The sequence below is a fragment of the Corvus kubaryi genome, unplaced genomic scaffold (genome assembly GCF_017639235.1).
Source record: "Corvus kubaryi isolate FWS band 111438036 unplaced genomic scaffold, C.kubaryi_AGA036_p1.0 split2-37374, whole genome shotgun sequence".
Classification (NCBI taxonomy): Eukaryota; Metazoa; Chordata; class Aves; order Passeriformes; family Corvidae; genus Corvus; species Corvus kubaryi.
In genome coordinates this window covers 1,670,537-1,692,075 of record NW_024582082.1, presented here as the reverse complement: position 1 = coordinate 1,692,075, position 21,539 = coordinate 1,670,537, and the positions used below count along the sequence as shown (strand labels likewise).

Sequence of the window (21,539 nt, the reverse complement as noted above, 5' to 3'; positions counted from 1 at the left end):
AGGTTGGTGGAATTTATCTGCACAAAAGCAGCTGCTGCTTCGTAAAACCCCATTACCTTTATTTCTTCTCTTCTGATATTTCTGTACATTTTGGCTTTTTGGCAGGAGCAAAGCTGCCTTTTTGCACTGACACAGGAACTGGGAGCTCATCTGTGGGAGCTCTCACTCCCCAGCCTGTGTTCAGAGCACTCTTTCCTGCCATGAGAAAAATTCCAGCTGTCCTGGCCCCAGAGCTGCACCCAGCTCTGCTCCAAAAGATGCAGTCAGGGCTGAGAAAAAAAACTACTGTTCTTTTATTTCATTCATGCCCACTGCTACCTGATAGCTTTTAAGTGAAACAGTTGTCAAAACAAATCCTTTATTTAATAATGCTACCAACCAAAGAAGAAAAAAATAGATTTTATTGTAGTGCAGATTTTTTTTACCCCAGACACACTCCTTTCAAGTCCAGTTTTAGGATTCAAGGAAAAGCTCTCCCTTTAGAGATCTAACCAGTCTAACCATGACTAAGACAGGGCTTTTTCCATATATACAAAATCAGAGCATTAGCCAAAAGGTATTCTAATACAAAAAATACTTCTCTACTGCACAACTAGAGCAGAGGAATGTTCTAAACCCTCAGCATAGCAGAGATGTGCAAGACCTGCTAAAACCCAGAGGATTTTCAAAAGGGGATTTGAGCACCATTGTTACCAATGAGCAAGTGCAGAGGCAGGTGTGACACTCAGTCACCTCTGGTTAGCTATTATGGACTTCTCAAAATTCCATTCTAGCTGTGCATTTCTGCTCTTGTGATTCCAACAGAGGCTGCTGCCTCCCCATGGGCAAGCTCAAAAGATAAAGGAACAAAGCAGGGAACTTGCACAGCACAAAGAAACAGATACCATACGTGGAGCAGCTTCTGAGGCAAATTAGGACTCTACTAACAGGGCCAAATTGCTTCCTCTCTCCCTACTTTAATATATACCTTCCAAGAAGGAGTGTTGCATTACAGTGTTTTTCCACAGAAAGAGAAGACAAGCAGTATGTGAGTCTGTGAACAGCCTGTAGCTGACATGTCAAGCTGCACTGAAAAAGGGGAATCGTCCTGCTGAATTCTCTCATTAAATTGCCCAAACACGAATCAATCCCTTTTAGTCAGTTCTCATTTACTGCTATAAAGCCAAGTACCTGCATTCTCAGGGCCAGATCAGCATTTTCCCAGCTCATGCTGAAGCAAGCACAGCATGAGAGAATGAGAAACAGCCCCCTGGTGAGAGTCCCTGTCCCACATGCCTGACACAATACAGACATCTTCAGGAAGCTGAGCTTCTCTTCAGCAGCAACAGCTTGATCAGGAATCCTCTCTGCTCTATTCTGCCCCGTCTAGGAACTGCGAGGTTCATAATCATAAAAATTTGCCTTTTCTTGCACCTCCTATCCAATATTCACTTTGACACAAATGCAGAGCTATCAGGAACCCAATTATGTCTGACTTAAAAATCACACCATGATTTTAGCTAACTAACTAGCCAGCTGCTACTCTTCTCTTCAGCACTGGAGAAGCTCTCTGGACTGTGAACACAAAGAGCTTGTTAACACATACAGCAGAGAGATTTCGGTGAAAAGATACAGACAGTCCATGAAACAGAGAAGCAATCTGCACTTTTAGTCTGTCACATTGTCCACCAGCCTGGACTATGCTAATCACATCTCTCAGTGTGCTGTAAGAGCTGTCATTGCCAGTCTGCACTTAATCACCATTCTTGCAGCAGCAGTGAACAGAGTTCATCTTTTTCCCTTCAATAAGAGCCATTACATCATTCTCCAGCATGGAAACTATGAACTGGGAAGGTCAAAAAGTTCTTAATTAGAAGGATTTTTATTACTGTGATAGTTCCGTTCTAGCCTCAATAAGAGAGATCTGCAGTACAGGCAGCAAGAGCTGGAAGGCATCTTGGATATAGGAAGCACTGTTCGAAGCCTGTAAAAACAAAAACCAAAATACACATGTGAATAAATACGCTACCAATCAGCTTTACTCACCACATACTCATTTCAAACAGCATTGATTATTGCACAGAAAAAACAGAAGCCTAGTGCTTGCTGGATTTTAAAGGATTCATTCTAGAAATCAATTTTATATCAAGTTTTTGAGGGGCTTTATGCCACTAGGCAAAAAAAGCAACTGGCTTAAAGACTGCCAAACAAGATCAGTTCCAATCCAAATGTAGGATACTGTTCTCAGTAAGAGAAGAAAAGTGTTTATTTCTAAGTGAAGCATAGCATGCTGTGGCAGGAAGGAAGAACACACCAACATGAAACACCCCTTTTTACCACACCTCAGAGCTCTGCAAGCATTGAGAACCCACTTAACATTAAGGAAGTGTTGGGACTCTTGCATGCTAATTTCTGAACTTGTCTAAGGTTTGACTTTGGACATTTCAATTCTAAAAATGCAGACTGCTGAATTTAGTATGTGTCTCCTGACCCATCGTAACTGTGAGCTGACACTCACTCCTCACTAAGTAACTCATCTCTTGTGCAAATCTACAAACATTTATCAAAACTTTCACATTATTAGACAGATAAGCACAATTTTAGACCATGGGTTAGAGAACTTGGCATGCATAAGGATCCTGAAGTGGGAAGAACCAGCATATCTATTTTTAAAGTATTAGCTTAAAGTTTTAATGTTAGCATAACTGACCTCCAAAAACACTCCAGTGATTAAGGGATTAAGCACATCTGCTTTCTCTTTGACCTGCAGAGATCAGACATACATTATCCTGATCGAAAATTTGATCACATTTCTTCAAGCAAGATAAAGCTAAATCCCCAGTAAGTTTAAAACCACCACTGCTCCTGTAACTAGAGGAAAGCTAAGCCACAAGCTCAGCAGCCTTGTAGCGTGCAAATAAGAACAAAGTAACCTGCATGTGGCCAGCACAGGTTGGGTATGAATACACATCACATCTTCAAATGAGCTGGGGACAAGTGGAGAATCCAGAGATGATGATACAATCTTCAGTAACACCCGAGTGCTTTGGAAAACCCACAACAGGCTCACAAACCTTTTTTGCCTCTGTCTCCTTAACACTGTGAGCATCAATTCCCACCCCCCACTCAGTGCCAGGCTGAATGCAGCAGGAGCCTCTCAAAAACTCAGCTGCCACAGTTTGAGGAACCCTGGCCTAGAAGATCAGTTCACACGGGAAAAAAACCTGCATATTGAAACACGCAAAAACAAAAAAGCACTTCATGGCAAAGATCCCAAGGCTGTTATCAAATAGCCACATCTCATTCCTAAGAACTGTGGTGTAACTCTTACCCCTGCAGTTGTTAAGCACGTTGTGAACTCTTTAGAGAAAGCTGACAGTTCTTTACACAGCATGATCGTCAGTCTGTGGAGGAAGACAGGGAAAACAAGGAAGTAAACACAGTCCTCAAGATGAAGTTTCTTTCTGCATTCCTCTAAAACATAAATGCCTTGTTTCCATGCTTATTAAATTAAACCAAAATCGATATAGAACATATAAATGGTGCATGAAGATTCAGAAGTTTCCCCAATAAAATAGAGAGTGGAAAGATGGGGAAATAAATAATTAAAGCAGAAGATCTTAAAGAGCACTCAGAGGACAGACACATCCATTCCAGAAGGAACAGTACTAACTTGCCTTTTTTTACTGGCAAGTATCATTTTCTGAATTAGAAAGTACTGCACATTTCAGACACATGCCAAGTGTCTCCTGTGTAGTAATTTTGCTGTCTCACGTACCAAGCATACTAAATGATTAACAGAGAGGTGATCAGGAATCACTTCTATACAACTGCTTTGTCATGTTTTAAATCTCTGCCTACTGACTAGCACAAACTTAGGGCAAATATTCTTCTAGGTTACACAAAGCTTTCAAGAAGGGTTTCCTTTTTCTTATCAAGAAATGTCTTTAAGCTGGAAAGAGATAGCTGAGTTCTAAAAGACAATGATGCCACCCATCACAAATCCACAAATTTGCCCAATTCCCAAATTTAAACACCTATGCATTATTCAAGAACCCTGCATTGCATGGATTTCCAAAGAATTATTAGACAGTTTAATCAGTCATTATATGCTATCCATTTACTGAGAGATGCACTCACTGTGAAAGGGACTTGGCTCTGTCTGTGGCTGTCACCTCCTGTTTCTGACCATAGAGAAACAAAGCTGCAGTTTTGTGAAACATTTCAATGGAGCAGGCTGTCAGTTCTGCCAGGCTTCTTATGGCAAATGCATGAATATCCTGCAAGAGTGACAAAAATTCCCCATACCACACAGAAACTAGCAGCTTTTATTATTTAAAACAAGTCAATTACACACCATACTATCACACACTTTCTTGACCTCAGAACCCACACACCCTGTGTGCAGAAACCCATACACCCTGCGAGTCACAACTGCAACTCAGCAGCCAGATAAACATTCTGCAGGCAAGTATTCTTTTCCTTGATTACTCAGTTACCTCTACTGATTTCTTAGTATCCTGGTCACCATCTCTGGATTCTACTTCTTGGTTTTCTTCACTTTCTTTTTCTTCTTTAGAAAGACTGCTGTTGAATTGTGCTATCCACTCATGAGCAGATGTCCTCACCTGTAGCAAGATGTGCCATAATATTTAATGACTGGAATGAAGCCCCCCTGCACACAAGACAATGGAGTATGGGCCCTCTCCAGAGGAAAGAACCAGCTACAACTCCTTTCAAGCTTCTGAGAAGAACCAGGACAAATAATCCCAGTGCCTTCAGGATTTTGCAAAAGTTTGGCTGCACTGATGTAGTTGAGGACAGCTGTTTCTCTAGCACCAGGGGCTGGAGTTTACCAACAATTAGAAACATGTCTGCAGAATGCTGCTGCCACTTGGTGGATCTGAACGGTAGTGAAATGATGGCAAGAAAGGTGATTCTTCTTCATACCAGCTCCTGAACACAGTAAAATCAGGTGCTTTGTACCAAGAGGAGGCCTTCAGTTCATGACCATAGGTTTTTTCACTGTGGTGGCTGAAGGTTCACATGATTCTGCCCCATAAGGTTAAAAGAAAAGGCCCATCTCCTTTGCCTACCATTGCCAAAAGACCTAAAATATAGCTTGTTTTCATGCAGTTGATATTTTCACAAGCAAAGCAGGTGAAGAGAAGCTCTTCCAGTGAGGAAACTCTCCAGCTTTTAGAATATGGAAAATAACTCACCGTGATCACTTTTTCTGGCTTGGAGGAGATGTGCAATTCTGAAAACAGCTCTGTTACTTCTTTTGTGAACTCCTCATCTCCTAAAGGACAGGAAAGGTTAAAGAATCCACACAAAGGACAGATTCAGGCATAAGCAGCACTTCAGTGCACACCTAGTTCTGCACAAGTCTGTCAACTGTTTCCTTTATTTCTCTTTGAATCATCACCTCAGGCAAAGACATATCAAACCCAGTCTTTTCAAATACAATTTCTAAGGTAAGTTCTGCAAAGGTGGAGACATCAGTGCCTGAAGGTTAGTTCTTGCTTTCTCAATTCTGGTTTTGTAGCTAAGGTAACTCCTTTTTTTTTTTTTTTTTTTTAACAGGCAGCCTTTTATAACACACTAACTTGCACATCACCTTGGAGAGTGTGAAATATCACTTAGAACCTATGGTTCTCCTATTATATATGGCACAGCAGATGTGAGATCCATTATGTGCAAATATAAAAGATACATTAAATGTTGAATGATAGCAAGTGCAGGTGTGTAAGCCCTCCCTGATGAGCATTTAGGTAAAAGCAAGGCAAGAAATTTACATTTAAATCCATGTAATTCTCAAGAATCAGGGCTCTTGTGTGCAAAGGTACCTCTGAATCTTTTGCTCTGTGTGGCTAAATCTCATTTAATAAACAAATAAAAAGCCTTTTTGCTTTCCTGCATGCTGGACAACTCTGTTCACAGTTTTTCCTTCCTGGTCGAGGAAACCCACTCTCTCTCTGAATTTGCATCTTGGCTCAGGGTCAGTTTTATGAACTGCCCATGAGTCAAACAACTCTAATCCTGCTCTGGCAAGAAATCATTCCTGCTATGGAATTACTGCACAGCAGCTTTACAGAGATGAAGGGTGTTGCTACCTGTCATGCCCCTGGACACAGATGGCTTTAGGATTAAACATCCATCTAAAGAATAACTTAAATTTGGCATCATGGCCATTGCTACTGATCAGGGCTGGCTGGTTCTGCACTGAGGACCAGCTTCTCTTCTCAGAACCTGGGGCTCTCTTACCCTTCTTTTCTTCCTCTTCTTCTTCAAAGAATTCAGGTAAAGAAAATGCTTCTTTGAGTTGTTCCATTTCCTCCTGCAGTGTGTCCAACTTCTCTCCAGAGAGGGCATTCAGAACTGCTTTCACCTGGTTAGGGGCAGCACAGCCAAAGAGAGAATCAATAAATCCATCCAATAGGATGGAAAAGGCAGGCCAAGGCAGCAAATGAGTGGGTGTGAGGAGAGTAACTTGAGAAAAGTTGTGAGACCTGCAGGAACTGAGGTTGGCTGGGGTAAAGGGAATGGCTTTAGGAGCTGAGGACAGGACAAACTGCTCCCAAGGTAAACACCAGATCCTAATGCAAGGATCAAAGTGAAGTCCAGTAATCATTTTACAGCAAGTTCTGAGCACTTGCTTTTACATGTCTATACATATATTTCTAATCCTTTTTCCCCTGTTCAGCTGAACTCAGAATAGAAAGCAAAATGCTCAAGGCCATTACCTTTGATTCACTCTCTCTGGAAAGCATCTCCAAGGCCTCCAGATGTGAAAGACCCTGAAACTCATCAAACAGTAACCCATAATGGGCTTTCTTCTCAGTAGCCATGGTAACCTCGGTAGCTGTCTGCTGCTCTTCTTTCTCCTTTGCCTCTCGTAAGACCTGAAAAAGAAAAGCAGAGGCCTCGTGACAGTGTCAGGAGATAGAGAACACAGGAGGAGAAGGCTTTTGGCTCAATAGCAAAAATGGTTGCTTAATGAGAGGACCCCTTCCACAAAGGAAGGGAGAAGACATGAGAGAAACCAATGAGGTGCTGATAGGGAACTGCTGTACCTGAGATAACGTGGAGGTTCTGTTTATCAGGCCCTTTGTTTTTTTGAATCCAGGGTCTCCCTCAGCTATTACATCCATTGTCTTTTTCCCGATGAATTCCAAGGCATCCAGACCTCCACTAATAACACTTTTACCCTAGGAATCAGATTTGGATAAAGACAGCACATAAAACTCAGAGATTACACAACAGAAGAAATTGAATTGGGAGGGTTTTATCAGCAATCTTACGCTGGGCACTCACAGAAAAGCCAAATTGGTCCTTTCCACCCTGAAATTCAACCCTAGTCATCACAAAAAGAGCAGCAGGACATGGAAAGAGCCACAACACATTACCACCCAACAGCTTATTACAGCACCTAGACAGCTGCAGCAATCTGATGGGAAATACATTTTTAGTTGGTGAAGAAGCTGGTTCTCAGCACATTGCAGTATTTAGTTCTCATCCTTCCAATGAGAAAACACCACACCTGTGGATTTTGATTGCTAACTTTTGTTCAAGCCTTAAAAGCAGAAACAGAAGGCAGCTTTCCATCTGCAGCTCTTTCAGATTCCCAGGCAAACTGACAAGACAGCAGATCACAAAAGCAGTTTCCAAGGGTAATGGCTTCCTTTGAAGTGCATTTCTCATGGTCACAGGAGCAAGCTGATTTCCAAGCAAATTGGGCTAGTTTCACAGAGGTGTTTGAAGAGGAGAATGGATTTCATCTCCAGACAGTTCTGTGGAAATCAGTGGAAACACTCCAGGAATGAGTCTGACCCTGCATTTACCTGAACGCTCCAAAGGCAAGGCGCAGAGATGACAGAGTACAGAGGTGACATGCACAGAAATGCATACTCTGCACAATCCACCGTTAGGATTGTTTTGCTATGTATATACAGAACTATCACAATTCAAGACATTTTTCACATTAGGTGCCAGTTAGAAGCAAGGCCCAGGATAAGGTTTGTCTGAGTTGGAGGAGTTTCTCACCACATATCCCACAAACGTCAAAATTAAGTTTCCTCTTACAATGTTTCAGATGAAAGGCCAAAACCCCAAAGCTCCCTTAAACCCATTTTCTCCCACACTCCCAACTCACTCACTGTGCTTTGGACAGCAGTAGAGATGGTTGATAAAACTTCAAGAGCCCCAGCAATAGGGAAGGAGCTGCCATCATCCGCTGCATTGGCATTGCTGCCTGCAGGATTCTCACTTCCTGCATTAGAAGGCACAGAATTAACTTCCTGACTTCCAAAAACAAAACTAGACCCTGTCAGCCACAGAGTGGAGAAAACCAACAGACACCAAATATCTGCCAGGAGCAAGCCTACAATTCAGATTATTTTCCTTTCTACTTTTCAGAGCTAACAGAACGAAGCAAGAGAGAATTATTTTAATGTTTTTATTATCTATCTCAAGGTGCAAGGTGCAGAGTAAGGTGATGTCATTTTGGGGCTGATTATCTTATGAAAAACATTTCAGGGTTGTTCTTATGCAGTACAAAACTGACCTCTTGTAGCGTCTTTAGACTCTGATGAGATTCCACTAGGACTGGGGATCCCAAGGGTTGTTTCTGCTTTTTCTATGACATTTGAAATTCCTTGACCTAGAGAAGACAGAAATCAGAACAGAAACAAGATTAGAGCTGCATATTCTTTTTTATTATTCTGGACTCCTTCTGCTCAAAACAGTTTAACCAGCACTGAAACCTCCTTCTATCCAGCTTGCCTACCAATGTAATGAACCAAGGTTTCATCTCAGCTTTTAAATGAAGTTGTAAATATTGGCTGAATACCAGTTTAAAATACCAGGTGAAAATTACACAAACGCCCTAAAAACTTGAAAGTTCTGTCTGTGCATTATCTCCTATCTCACTGTCCCTTTTGGTACAAGCTTTTCCCATTACTTGAACAATTCTCTCGACATTTTTCCAATAATGGCTGCTATAACTGAAATCCCCTTCTCTAGAAACAAGTTCTAAAGCACCAGCTTGAGACACAAAACATGATTAAAATATTTATCAAATACCAGAAAGAGCCTTACCTACAGTAGCTACGGTAGCAGACGCAGTTGACAGAAGAGATTTCCCCCAGCTTCCCCAGTAGCCCCACCCTGTCTGAACTGCAGGAGGATCTGAGACCTTTAATGAAGAAAAACAGAAGACTGATGCAGGCATTATGGTGAGGAAAGGAACAGAAGCAGACTGTGACATGTGGCTTTTGTGCGGCTTTTTCATTTCAGAGAACAGCAATGTGAATTTTCAGAAAGGAGTGGGGCTTATGCTCAGAGTTCTCCTGTGCTCAAAGCCATGAAATGTGAAGTCACATCATTTTGAGCAAGCACAGGAACATACCTTGATGGTTTCAGCTGCAGGCTTTTCTGTGGCAGCAGGCTGGCTTGGGGGCTTGGGTTCAGGTCTTTTCCGAGTCACAGGCACAGTCTCTTGTTCTCTCCTTTCCCTGCTCTCAGAGCAGCCAAGTTCCTCTGTCTTCTGTTCATTTTCATCTTTGTAAGAGGTTTCTTCTTTCAGATTTTCACCACTGTCTTCCTCAGACATGACTACAAACATCCATAGAAAGCAAAGCAAATTAAATAATCACTCCCTTGCACTTTGACATTAGTTCAAGAGCATCACATTGGTGCTTTAAATAATTAAACACAACAATGTGGCCACGCATACGCACATGTGTGTAGACTAAATTATGTCTAACTAGAAATGTCATACTTGGGAGACTAAAGTCCCACAGGGCCACGTGGCTTTATCTAACTGACACACCCTCTCCGCAGGGAAAAAAAACAGTTTGCTAACTCTGGAAAACAAATGACGGTACGATAGGGCCTCAGATAATCAAATCATTACATGTTCTACCAAAATAAAAGTGAACACAAGTGGCTTGGGATGGCTGCTTTGAGGAGTGTAGGATACAAATGGGGACACAGAGAGCTGAGCAGGCAGGGAGGCAGCGACTGGGTCACTTCTGTACTCGGGGATGAGCACTGCAGGGCACGAACACCCCCCCGAAGCTGCGATGTGCCCCAGCTGCCACAGCAGCCGCCCCAGCACCGCGGATCGGGCATGGGGAGCCCATGAGCGGGGCTGTCACGCTGCTCCCGGGGCCCACGTGTCACCCGTGCGGGCTCCTCTGGCAGCAGCTGCGGCTGAAGTGACTTGCAGGTGCCAAACCGAGCACCCCAGAGCTCCCGGGATCACACTGGGGCGACGCCGTGTCCCCGGCCAGGCGGTCACTGATGCAATCGGGGCAGCTGCCCCCGCCACGGGGCAGCGATGGCTTCAAGCGAAGGAAAGGGACAGCTCGGGGTGCGGCTGGGGACCCCCACCCCATCTGCCCAGGACTACCGGGATCCCGCAGCGACCACGGCCCCCAGGTCACCCCTGCACCCTCCCCGCCCCGCAGCCCTGGAGGCCTCCCTGTGCCTCCGCTTCTCCGGGAGACCCCCGAAGTCCCATAACCCCCACATCGGGCTGCCCCGTATGCTACCCCCAGGTTCCCTAAACCTTCCCGTGGGGCTCCTGCTGCACAAGGAGCTCGCCCGGTGTCCACACCACCCCCCCACACACGGTGCTGCCTGCCCCACAAGGAACCCCAAAGCGCCTCTCCCCGCGGGGCTCCCTGTGCCCCGCAGAGCCCCCTGAGCCTGTGCCGCCCCTCACCGTCGGCGGTCGGCGCGGCCCCCGCGGCTCCGGGCGGACCGTGACCAGCGAGGCCGGCGCAGAGCGGCCCCGGCGCTGCCCCGGAAGCGGCCTCAGCCCGGGGAAGCGCGTCCGGGCGGCGGGGCCGGCGCGGCGGCGGAGCTGCGGGACGGACCGGGCCGGGCCTGGCCGGGTACCCTCGTCCCGGTGAGAGCGGCGGTACCGCCAGGTTCACCTGGCGAGGTCGGGGTCGGGAGGCAGCGGCGGAGGGGGAGGCCGCGGGCCCGTGTCCCGCCTCGCTGCTCCGGCGTGGAAATGGAGCTGGGGCAACAAGGGATGGGTTTGGAGGACAGCGAAGGTGGTGGAGGAGCTCGAGGGGAAGCCACACGAGGAGCTGAGGTCACTTGGTCTGGTCAGCCTGGAGAACCGGAGACTGAGGGCAGAGCTCATCGGGGTCTGCAGCTCCTCCCGAGGGGCAGCAGAAGGGCAGCTCCGAGCTCTGCTCTGACAGTGACAGGACCCAGGGGACGGCCGGAGCTGTGTCAGGAGAGGTTTAGGTTGGATTTCAGGGAAAGGTTCTTCCCGCAGAGGGTGCTGGGCACTGCCCAGGCTCCCCAGGGAATGGGCACGGCCCCGAGGCTGCCAGAGCTCCAGGAGCGTTTGGACAGCGCTCTCCAGCACGGGGTGGGATTGTCGGGGTGTCCTGAGTAGGGCCAGGAGTTGGGCTGGATGATCCTTTTGGTTTTCTTCCAGCTCAGAATATTCTGTGAGTTTATGTTTCTGGCTTGACGTCATGCCCCAGTGACACCAGCCCGCGTGGCATCAGCCCCGTGGCCCGGTGCCCTCGGCTGCAGTGTAGTCGCGTCGTCTGTCCCACTGCCACCACCAGCCCAGCGGGACCGGGGCTTTTCCACGAGTGAACTTGGAGCACACTGGGGCTGTGGGAACAGGGTAATGCTAAGTGGAACTTTGTGCCTGGTGGTTTTTAGCTGACAGGGCAAAAAAACCTGTTCTGGTGCGCAGCCGATGCTGTGTCGTGGCAGGTTACCTCGTGACAGGTGTCAGGCAGCCAAGGGATAAGCACAGCAAAACACCGTGTCCTGTCAGGCAGCCAAGGGGTGCGTGCAGGAAAACACCAAATCCCATCAGGCAGCCACGGGACTGTGCACAGGAGAACATCAAATCCCACCAGGGAGCCTCACCCAGCGAGGCTGGCCCTGGTGTCCTGTGGATTTGCTCCTTAGGTTGGTTTTTGCACCGTGGGTGCTGCCATTCCCCTGCAGAGCTTTGGCTGGTGCCAGCAGAAGTGAGCCCTCCCTGTGGCCTCTCCCATGCTGCGTGCACCCAGAATGGCTCTTGTCAAGACCATGCTATGTTCATAAATCCCACAAGAGTTTCTGCCTGTAGGGCTCTGCCAAATGCATCCCCCTGGTTTGACAGAGGGTCAGAGGGGGCTTGCAAACTGTATTTCTGCAAGACATCAGCAGCCTGTGCTCTGTCTGGTGTGTCTTGGTTTATTGCCTCATGTTACTCCAGGTATGATGTGATGTTATAAGTAGTGAATGTAAAACCATAGAACTTGCAACCTCTTGGGCCCCAATTTTGCAGTGCCATATAAATGTATGTAATTTTAAGTACTATCAGTGCTTCCACTGACCTCAGTGGGACTACTTAGAGTGCTCTAAGTTAGACACAAATACACTTCTTCAGGGTAGGAGCCAAGGATGACTCATACAAGCGCATGCATCACAGATTTTTATCTTTCCACTGCTATTTGTTGTTACAACTTATGGTTTAATAAAGGTTAAATGTGTTGAGCTCAGCTTCAGGTTCAGTTGTAAAATAGCCAGTTCCTATTCTGACACATTTCATCTTGCTTGAGCTTAACACTTTGTTGAAGAATTGTGATGTTGGCACTGATCACGCTTTATCCTTTTTGGGTCCTTTATCAGCTGCAGCAGCTGTTTTGCATAAGTGCAATGGATGAAGAATATGGATTTTGCAAATCATTTTATTGTTCCCAGCACTCGGCAGCGAGAGATCATTGTCTGCTTAGCAATAATGGCTTTTCCAAAAGACAAACAATTTCTAATAAATCAGACCTTGAAGAATTTAATAGTAAAATTAAATGACCCATCACCAATGGTTTATGCATTATGCAGGCTCAGTGCAAGTATAGTGAAGAGCATATGCAATTACTGAAGATAATTATTCTTATGAGGGAAAATGTTGCTGAGTATTTCTTGTGTTAAATAAATGAGTGAGATTCATAATGTCATTTAGGAGAAACGTCACAGACGCTTGGAAACCTTAACAATTCAAATTTAATAATTTCAAATGACAATAGCACAGGCAGAGTACAAGAGGCACTGGGATTATTCTCTAATAAATCTAACGTTTCAGTTGGGAGGTTATTGTTTTAGAAGACTGTAAGTTATTATGTGCCTGGGATTCGAGGGTGAAGTTGAGGGTTTGTGTTTGCTGCAGAAGTATTGTCTGTTTTAACTGTATCAGGTGCTGTGAAGTCTGATGCATGCAAAAGCTTTTAAATGCATTTTTAGCTAAAGTCAGCTGGGTCATGGGGTGATGTCAGCTGAAGGTCTGGGACCACAGCACCTCACTTGCCACTGCAGGGTGTGACAGACCTTTAAAGCAACCCAAATGTCAGTGGTCCACAAACTACTACCAGTCCACAGCTTGCCTGTGAGGAGCCTGCACAAGGTCAGTGTCAGCAGTCTTTTGTGGGCTCTGAAACACTGAAAACACCAGAGGTCTAAAAATGGAAGGTTAAAACCACTCCCTCAAACAAAAGAATAGTTGTTATCAACAGCAGCCTTAGTATTGGGTTCTTTTCAGACCTGTGCTGTTGCTGTGGATGGGATGCTCTTCTCCAGAGGCAGCAGGACTCAGTAACACTTTCCCTGAAGTGTAGCTGGTGAAAAACAGGAATGAAAGAGGCCTTGGTAGTGGTTTTAACTGTTTAGCTGTGGGAAAGTAGCTTCTCCAGCACAATGGTATAATTGAGTTCTCTGCAGTAGTCTCATCTTAAATGAAAGGACAAGAGGCATGATAGAAAACAGAGTGGGGCCAATGATTAAAAAAAAAAAAAAAAGAAGAAGAAGGCAGATGAAGGGATTGCTGTTTACAGAGAAACAAGTAGGGAGCCTGTTTTCCAGTTTCTCTTGCAGGATTCAGTGGGTGAGTTGGTTAGTCAAGCTTGAAGGAGAGTTGGACACAGCTGTCTTCTTTGCCTTCTTTGTTAAACTGGTTTTGGCAATAGCCACAACAGAAATGGAAATGGGTCAAATAACACATTTCTCATCAGATGTCAAGTCTGGAATCTGGTTTGACCTTCGGCAAATTAACTTTCACTGAAAAAAATTCCCAGTCTGGATAGCATCTTAGCAGCAGAATTCCCCTTTTTGGATATGCTTGGTTTGTCTCTGATGAAAGACAATTACTAGAAATCACCTGGCTTTATGCATATTACATTATTTTTCAGAAGTGCTTTAGATAGTGTTAACTACTAATTCTAGAAGGATGAAAAGTGTCTGCATTATTTATCAAGTAAATGGGTCCCTTTGTGTGGTGATGTTTATGAAATTCCATTCCACTAACATCTGTTATTTGTAGAAGAAAAGATGATAAATTTGAAGTCACACAGTCAATGGTATGAAGTGAGGTATTCTTTAGGATAACATTTGAGCTTGTGGCTTCTGTACTTTGTAAATGGTTTTTTAAGGCTCTGGAGCAGTCTGGATGGAATCATAACTTCAGGGAACACATATTGGATTAGAAATTTTCTTGAATCAGGCTTCCAGGAAAATTGATAACAGATTGTCTCTTATCAGTGTCATCTCATTTTGTTACAAGTTGGTTTTATTCTGGCTTGTAAAAAAGGAAAATCTGTGTGTGCAGAAGACAGAAAATTAAAGGCTGTATCCGAATGTCTTAAAATATCTTTTGTGCACATCAATTTGAAGAGTATCTAGACAAAACAATTTTTCACATTGCTATGAAGTTTGGCTAGAGAAGACAATGAAGAATATATGACTGCTGAGATGAAGCAGCATAAACGAAAAGATTTTCAACAGGACCTCATTGTAAAACAAACAAGAATAACAGGAAGCAGGCTTAGAAAATGCAGCAGCAACAAGAGAGATTGCAAAAAAGGAAGTATATGTAGACATCAGTGTCCTGATATTCAGAAAGGGACTTCCTCTTGTGGCTGTAGATAACAACCAGGAGACTTTTCCAAGTAATTAAATCATGTTACGTAGTATTTAGACCCCTAATACCAGTTGTGCCCCTAAAATCAAGTAAGTAGATGTAAGTGCTAATAATCAGATGTGTGTGTGCGCTTTGGTTTTTCTCTGGGTGGTAAATGAAAGACTGGCTTTAGAAAACCAGGGCTTAAAAGCACTTTGATATTGGTGGAGAGGGAGGCAGAAATGACATCTTCTTTCTCTCTTTTCTTCCTCTATTAAGAAAGCACCTTTTCTTTGGTAACAAATGCAGAATCCACTTTTAAAGATAATTGTGCATTTCGAGTAGTCTGAACAATTTGTTCTTTTTGCAAAACCTTTTTCCCCTTAATGATTATTATTCCGGAGATTATTTATCTGGTTGGGAAGATGAACATCTAGTGGACTGGAGGCTGTGCTAATGCCTTCTTACCCTCATTTTATTACTGTGTTCTGAGCAAAGCTCTGCTTTGGAACCTCTCAGCTGACAGTTTGTATTACGCTAATCGAAATCTGTTTACTGGAAATTAAATTTGAATACGTGGTAACCTTGCTGTCGTTAATAAACTTACTGCTTTATCTTTTTTTTTCAGTTGTACTTCCAGTTTCCACTTCAAATATTCATGGTCTTGAAAGTGCGTTTGGATCCCAGACATTTTCCAGCACAGAACAAACCAAGAGCCCCCTCTCCTATCTCAGAGCAAAACAGACAGCTTGATATCATACGACCTCATTTCTCCAAATTAAATGAAAGAATTTTCACTAGCTTTCCATGAAGCTCAGCTATTGCCTGTTAATTTTGACTGTTAGTGCTGATCTTTCAGTTGGATTCACAGTGGAAAATGTAGCTTTTAACAGGACAGTTGCTTTTGGGTCTTTCAATGCATCACTTCATGCAGTGTCTCAAGCTTTAATAAGTTCTCCAGCACACCATGATATCATAGCCAAAGAAGGGACTAGTATTTTAATTGAATGTAAACTGAACATCAGCCAGTATGAACATATCCTTTGGTATAACTCCAGAGGACACCTGCTTGAACAGAAAGATGAAGGTGAGTTTTCCTGCTGTTTTCTATCCATCATTATTCCCCTTTTTTACAGTATTGGAAAACCCCTGGGACTTTATTATAATTTTCTCTTCCTATCCTCCCATTTTTACAATTAGGAGATAAGGAGAGAGCAAAACAAAGCCCTTTGCCCTCTGACATGTTGCCTGGGAATTACACCTGAGTACTTCTGTTCCAGCCCATCCATCCTGCTTTGGTGCCCCACAGAATCACCTTGTTCAAGAGTCATCCCAGTATTCCATACAGAAGAAATGAGTCTTCATCTTACCTAATACTAACTGATGGTTTTATTTAGTATTGCTCTGGTTTAAATTATATTTTTCCAAATGCATGAATTAAACACAATTCTCCACAGCTTGTGACTTTATCAGCTGGCAGTTGGTGCTTTAATTTTGTTACAGGATATTTTAAACCATACTTAGTACATGTATTTTTTGGTTTATGCACCAGTAAGACTGTGGAAAGTAACACAATATGTAATGGCCAACGATGGAATTCCTGCTATTTAACCCTTTTGAACTGAAGGGGAATATATTTTCCCAGCCATTGGCTCTTACATTTCTGTCCCTGCAGTTTTCAATTTTAAAAAAGTGTTTTGGAGATGTGTGTGTTTTTCTCTCTGTTAGTATTAATGAAGGTCATCAAACTAATTGATAGGATCTTGTTGGAGGCCATTTTTCTGCCTTAAGTATTCAGTAACCTTTTTGTAGTTATAATGCCATCTGGAGATTAGTTCAAAGTAGAGTAATTAGAAGAATAAGTTATGAAAACAGTTCAAAGTAGAGTAATTAGAAGAAATGAGTTATGGAAACAGTTTCCCCCCTATGTTAAAAATGCACAGCAAATGCTGTATAAAGCTTCTTGTATTGATTTCTTTTTACTTGGGTTTTGCTTGTCAGCACTGCATGCTCAGCAGAAAACTGTCTTGAGAAAATTCTGCGTTCTTTTGCCAACAGAGCCATTTACAGACTGATCTTTTTCATGGGTCACTTGACTTTTGACTCTGAACGTATGGAAAATTAGACTTTATAGAGGACAGTCTTTTAACATCGGGTGAGAAGTCCTAGTTAAGAATTAGGATCCCTGTCAGGAAGAACCAGCAGGCCAGAAACACACTGGAAAGTGCAGATGAGAGAAGGAAGTAAAACCAGTGTAGCAAGCATGCAGAATAATTTACCTTTAAGCAGTAGGATTGGTAAGTGGGTTATGGCTTTCTGTGTCATTTCAGTCCTTGGTGTACTGTTATGATGCTAGAAGTGGACTGCTTACTGCCAAACTTTGACTCCTGTTGATGTTTACCCTGGGATTTTTGTTTCATGAGCTCTGTTTATTTCTTTCCCCTCTGCAGGTGACCGGTGGAGAATTGCTGATTATTCCCTCAACATCACAAAGGTCAGCTTTGCTGACCGGGGCCGGTACACGTGTGCAGGTGTTAATCATAACGAGACCTTGTACTACACAGTCACCCTGAGGGTTATCTTCACCTCAGGGGACATGAGTATCTACTACATGATTGTGTGCCTCGTTGCCTTTGCCATCACCCTCATTTTGAACATCACCCGCCTGTGCATGATGAGCAGCCACCTCCGCAAAACGGAGAAGGCCATCAATGAGTTCTTCCGCACGGAAGGGGCTGAGAAGCTGCAGAAGGCTTTTGAGATAGCCAAGCGTATCCCTATCATCACATCTGCCAAAACGCTCGAGCTGGCCAAAGTCACTCAGTTTAAGACCATGGAGTTTGCTCGGTACATCGAAGAGCTCGCCAGGAGCATTCCCCTCCCGCCTCTGATCCTTAACTGCAGGGCGTTCATGGAGGAGATCTTCGAGGCCGTGCGAGTGGATGACCCCGATGAGGTGGGAAAGGAGGACAAGCAGCCCCCCGGCTGCGGGGCCCAGGCCGCGCTGTTCCCCAGGAACCCGGAGATGAAGCGCAGCGATTCCCCGGCCGGCGACTCGGACGATGGCTCCATGAGCGAGCCGGGCCAGGAGATCGCCGTGCAGGTGTCCATCCACCCCCAGGCCCAGGGGCAGAGCATCGACACCGTGTCTCACGGCAGCTGCCACTCTGTGCCTGCCGAGGAAGGCACCTGCTGAGCCCAGTGATCCCCAGGGGGGTGAAGGAAGCTCGGGTGATCCAAGGATAGTGTGAGAAAAGGGTCTGCAAACAAGCTGCCTCGGTCCCATGTGCACAAGAGTTTTCCAAATTGCAAGGTGCCAGAACTAGATCTGAAGTGTGTATTTTCTGTCAGTGTTGATTTAACGATTCGAGTCTGCCAGAAAAGGCCGTTTGGAATATTGTGCAGGGGCTTTTCTTTCTAAAGCAGGCTTGCTATATTTAAAATAGTTACACAACAGGAGTTCTTTGTCCTTGGCTCCTTGGTAGCTTTTGATACTTCAGATCTGTGTGAGAAGTGACCAAGCCGAGCAGTACAACTTGCAATAAGAACTTTTCCTTTGTGAGCTCCTTCTTTCCTCACGAAGTTGAGCTGAAATTCCTTTGAGTCAGTGTTGTCCTGATGAATTGAGTTCTGTGCTCTTTTTGAGTTGCCTCGTGGTGCGTGTAGCCCATCAGAACCATGGTGAGCTTGAACAAATCTGTTTTGTGTTGCGTGCTTGTGTGTTGTTATCAAAATGTACTGTACTTAGGAAAAGAATAGTGCCAGGATCTGCTGCTGGATTAAATGAGTTGTTGTCGTTTCAAAGCAGCTTAGAGAACAACCAGGAGGTCTCAGTTTCCTGTGCATCTGCAGGAAACTTGTGTGTATTCTAAAAGCTTGTTGTTTAAACTTGGTGCTGATTGCCAAAGCGCCTTACCCTGGTTCTGTCCCACAGAATGGAGCAGGGACAGCACTGCTGGCACTGCCTGGCTTTTGACTTTGCTGATTTCACTCACTGTAGAAAATCCAAAGTTTTATATGTATTTGACGTTGTTGTGAGAAAAGGATGACAGTAATCACATAGTGGCATAACTAATAAATGAATTTATCATCTACAGATAGGTGCCAGGCACATCTTTCTGAACAGCATTATAATAAAGCAGGTGAAAAGTAGTGACACTGAGTCGCTCTGCTCTGGCTGGTCCTGTCGCAAGGCAGTGGCAGAGTGGGGGGCTGGCTGAGCTATTTGCCAGCCACTGTTTGCAGGAGTGGAGTGGCTCACTACTAGAGCCCAGCCTCATGTGCTGCAGAGGTGGCAGAAGGGAGAGCTGCAGGTGCTGACATACATACACACAAAAGTACTTCACCAAGGATCTCCCACCTGGCTTCCTCAGCTGTAGAGATCCAGCCTCCAGGAATTAGAGTGCAGACAAGAATCTACTTTCTTCTTCCACTCTTTGGTGCTGATTTTTTTTTCTCCTTAACATTTGTAAGTTGTATCACTTAAATAGTATTTTATATCCTGTTGAGATTTAGTAGATGTAAAGCTTGTAAGCACTCCACAAATTAATTTCTTACAACTACTGGAAGCATATTGCCATATAATTTTAACAACTTGGCAACAGGAGCACCATTTAATTTCACACAACTCTTTTTTCTTCCCTTATTATTACAGAAATGTCAGTTGAACAAGTGATTCTGGAGGGCTGCTCAGGATTCTTAAGAGGATTTGACATTACATTTACATGAGTAGAGGTGGAAAACAAGCAGGCACAGTGGTAATAGCAGGGTGGGGCTGTCTGTGGTATGCATGCTCAGAATGAAGGGGCTGAACGAATTACAGTTACTATGTCAGAGAGAGGAAAATGACAGCATCTATTACCATTTTAAACTACCTTCTGGGGAAATTCCTGCAGTCAGCCACCAGTTAAATCACCCTGGTTGCCTTTGGCCTGTCGGGTTTGTCAGGAAGAAAATTGCTGGCCTTTATTATAGTAACATTCCCACCAGCTTGGTGCCATTTCCAAGACTGTAGCAAACTTTATCTGCTTCAGGGGAATAAAGCCTTCTGTACACACTTCAAGTAGCTGCCTCAACAGTGACTTCTTTTTTTGCTTCCATAGTTTGATAGCACTTTATGTCCAGGTGAAAAGTTTGTATAGTTTTGTGTGACCTGTCTGGTTTCTTTTAAGTTTTTTTGAGGTTATCAGTGTTAAAAGATACTCTGTGGATAAATTCCTATTTCTGTTGGAATAGAGAAGCTGCTGTCTTCACTTCTGAGCTACAATGGATTCATTGTTGCACATGTGTGAGGGGAGATTTGGGAGTTTGCACCCTTTAGGATGCACTGGTTGAAAGAGGTGAAGGCTACAAGAGAGAATGATCTGTTTCAATCTCCTTTGTGCCACAGGCCATCAGAATGTACCTGCACCTGCCTTATTTCCCTATAAACAGCTCTCCTTGCTTCTGTGAAACTGTTGCATGATATGCAGCAGTAGCACATTGGATGTGTAACCCCTAAAAACACACGCAGTGAGAGGTGCCACTACAAAATCTAAACCCTATTTAATTGCTTCCTAAGAAGCAGTTATGATTGACAGGTGTCACATCAGAAGTGGCAGCTGACAGGCAGCAGGATGACACTGGAGGTGTGTCAGATGGGTGTCAGGAGAGCAGTTTCTAGAAAGATTTGATCTCTTCTTTGATTTTTTCTGCTTTATTTATGTAGCTCTGAGTTCTTCAGCGCAGTTACCTGATGTCTTCCTATTGCTTTCTGAGAGGAAAGAATGACCATGCATAAAGGTCCTCAGAAGTGCAGTTGCAGTGTCAATTGCTGGATGGCAAAGCTGAGAGTTTTCCTGAATTACTACAGTATTTTGTTCCTTAAATTAATTTCCTTCCTGGGAAGGAGGTGCTTTTGTAAGGATTTTGGTGTATCAGGAGTACCCTCTGAATGTAGGAACTGATCCTACTCCCACTGAATTCATTTAGAGAGGATTTGGAGCTCTGGTGCATTTCACAGGATTTTTATGCATCTGAAAGCAAGGACGATGGTGATGTTAAATGGTAAAAGTGATTTCCAGAGAATAGAAAATTTACACCAGTTTCCAAACAACTTGTGAACTGTCCTAGTTATACTGAGAGTAGATGTGTGCACTTAAATTTCTTTGATGAATCTAATTGAACATTAACATTGAAAGTGTTTCTCTCTTAACTTTTTTTAGGATGAGGAGATTCTGCAGTGGTTTCCTTGCTTTAAACTAAAGTCTTTGACAATCACAAGGCTATTCTATCTCTTCTTTGTGACTTACTTTAAAAGACCTAAAATCTACTTGTTATCCAAGAGTACCTAAAACTAACTTTGTAGTGATGATTTGCATTACCTGGATTGTAATGTAACTGTTTAATGTAACCACGTAGGATTTCATACTTTCATAAAATGAATTAGTAGATTTGCAGAATAAATTCAAAAGAAAAACCTTGTTCTGGTGGAGTTTTCTGTTTTACAAGTGAGGAGTGCCCGTCTCTCCAAGGTTATGTAGCAGCTGTATTGAGCTCAGCAGAATGTTGTTAATCAACCTGACAGAGGTTACTGGAATATTCAGTCATCTGAAGGACCATTCCTGCTTGACTTCACTGTCATATTTTTTTTTGTCTTAAACTC

General features: G+C 43.9%; 2 protein-coding genes across 2 annotated transcripts; one reads left to right on the top strand and one right to left on the bottom strand.

Annotated features, from left to right (window-relative positions):
* Nucleotides 1–383: 383 nt before the first annotated feature.
* On the bottom strand, nt 384–10,814 carry LOC121658100 (protein FAM114A2-like). Its single transcript, XM_042014546.1, has 14 exons — nt 10,709–10,814; nt 9,389–9,594; nt 9,079–9,175; nt 8,546–8,641; nt 8,139–8,251; nt 7,056–7,190; nt 6,726–6,884; nt 6,247–6,370; nt 5,202–5,281; nt 4,479–4,607; nt 4,120–4,259; nt 3,311–3,383; nt 2,690–2,743; nt 384–1,963 (listed from the first exon to the last, which is right to left on the bottom strand). The coding sequence occupies exons 2-14, from the start codon at nt 9,590–9,592 to the stop codon at nt 1,865–1,867; spliced, it is 1,503 nt and encodes a 500-aa protein (XP_041870480.1). The 5' UTR covers nt 9,593–9,594; nt 10,709–10,814; the 3' UTR covers nt 384–1,864.
* Nucleotides 10,814–21,357, top strand: LOC121658101 (microfibril-associated glycoprotein 3-like). Its single transcript, XM_042014547.1, has 3 exons — nt 10,814–10,894; nt 15,525–15,983; nt 17,347–21,357. The coding sequence occupies exons 2-3, from the start codon at nt 15,704–15,706 to the stop codon at nt 18,090–18,092; spliced, it is 1,026 nt and encodes a 341-aa protein (XP_041870481.1). The 5' UTR covers nt 10,814–10,894; nt 15,525–15,703; the 3' UTR covers nt 18,093–21,357.
* Nucleotides 21,358–21,539: the final 182 nt, after the last annotated feature.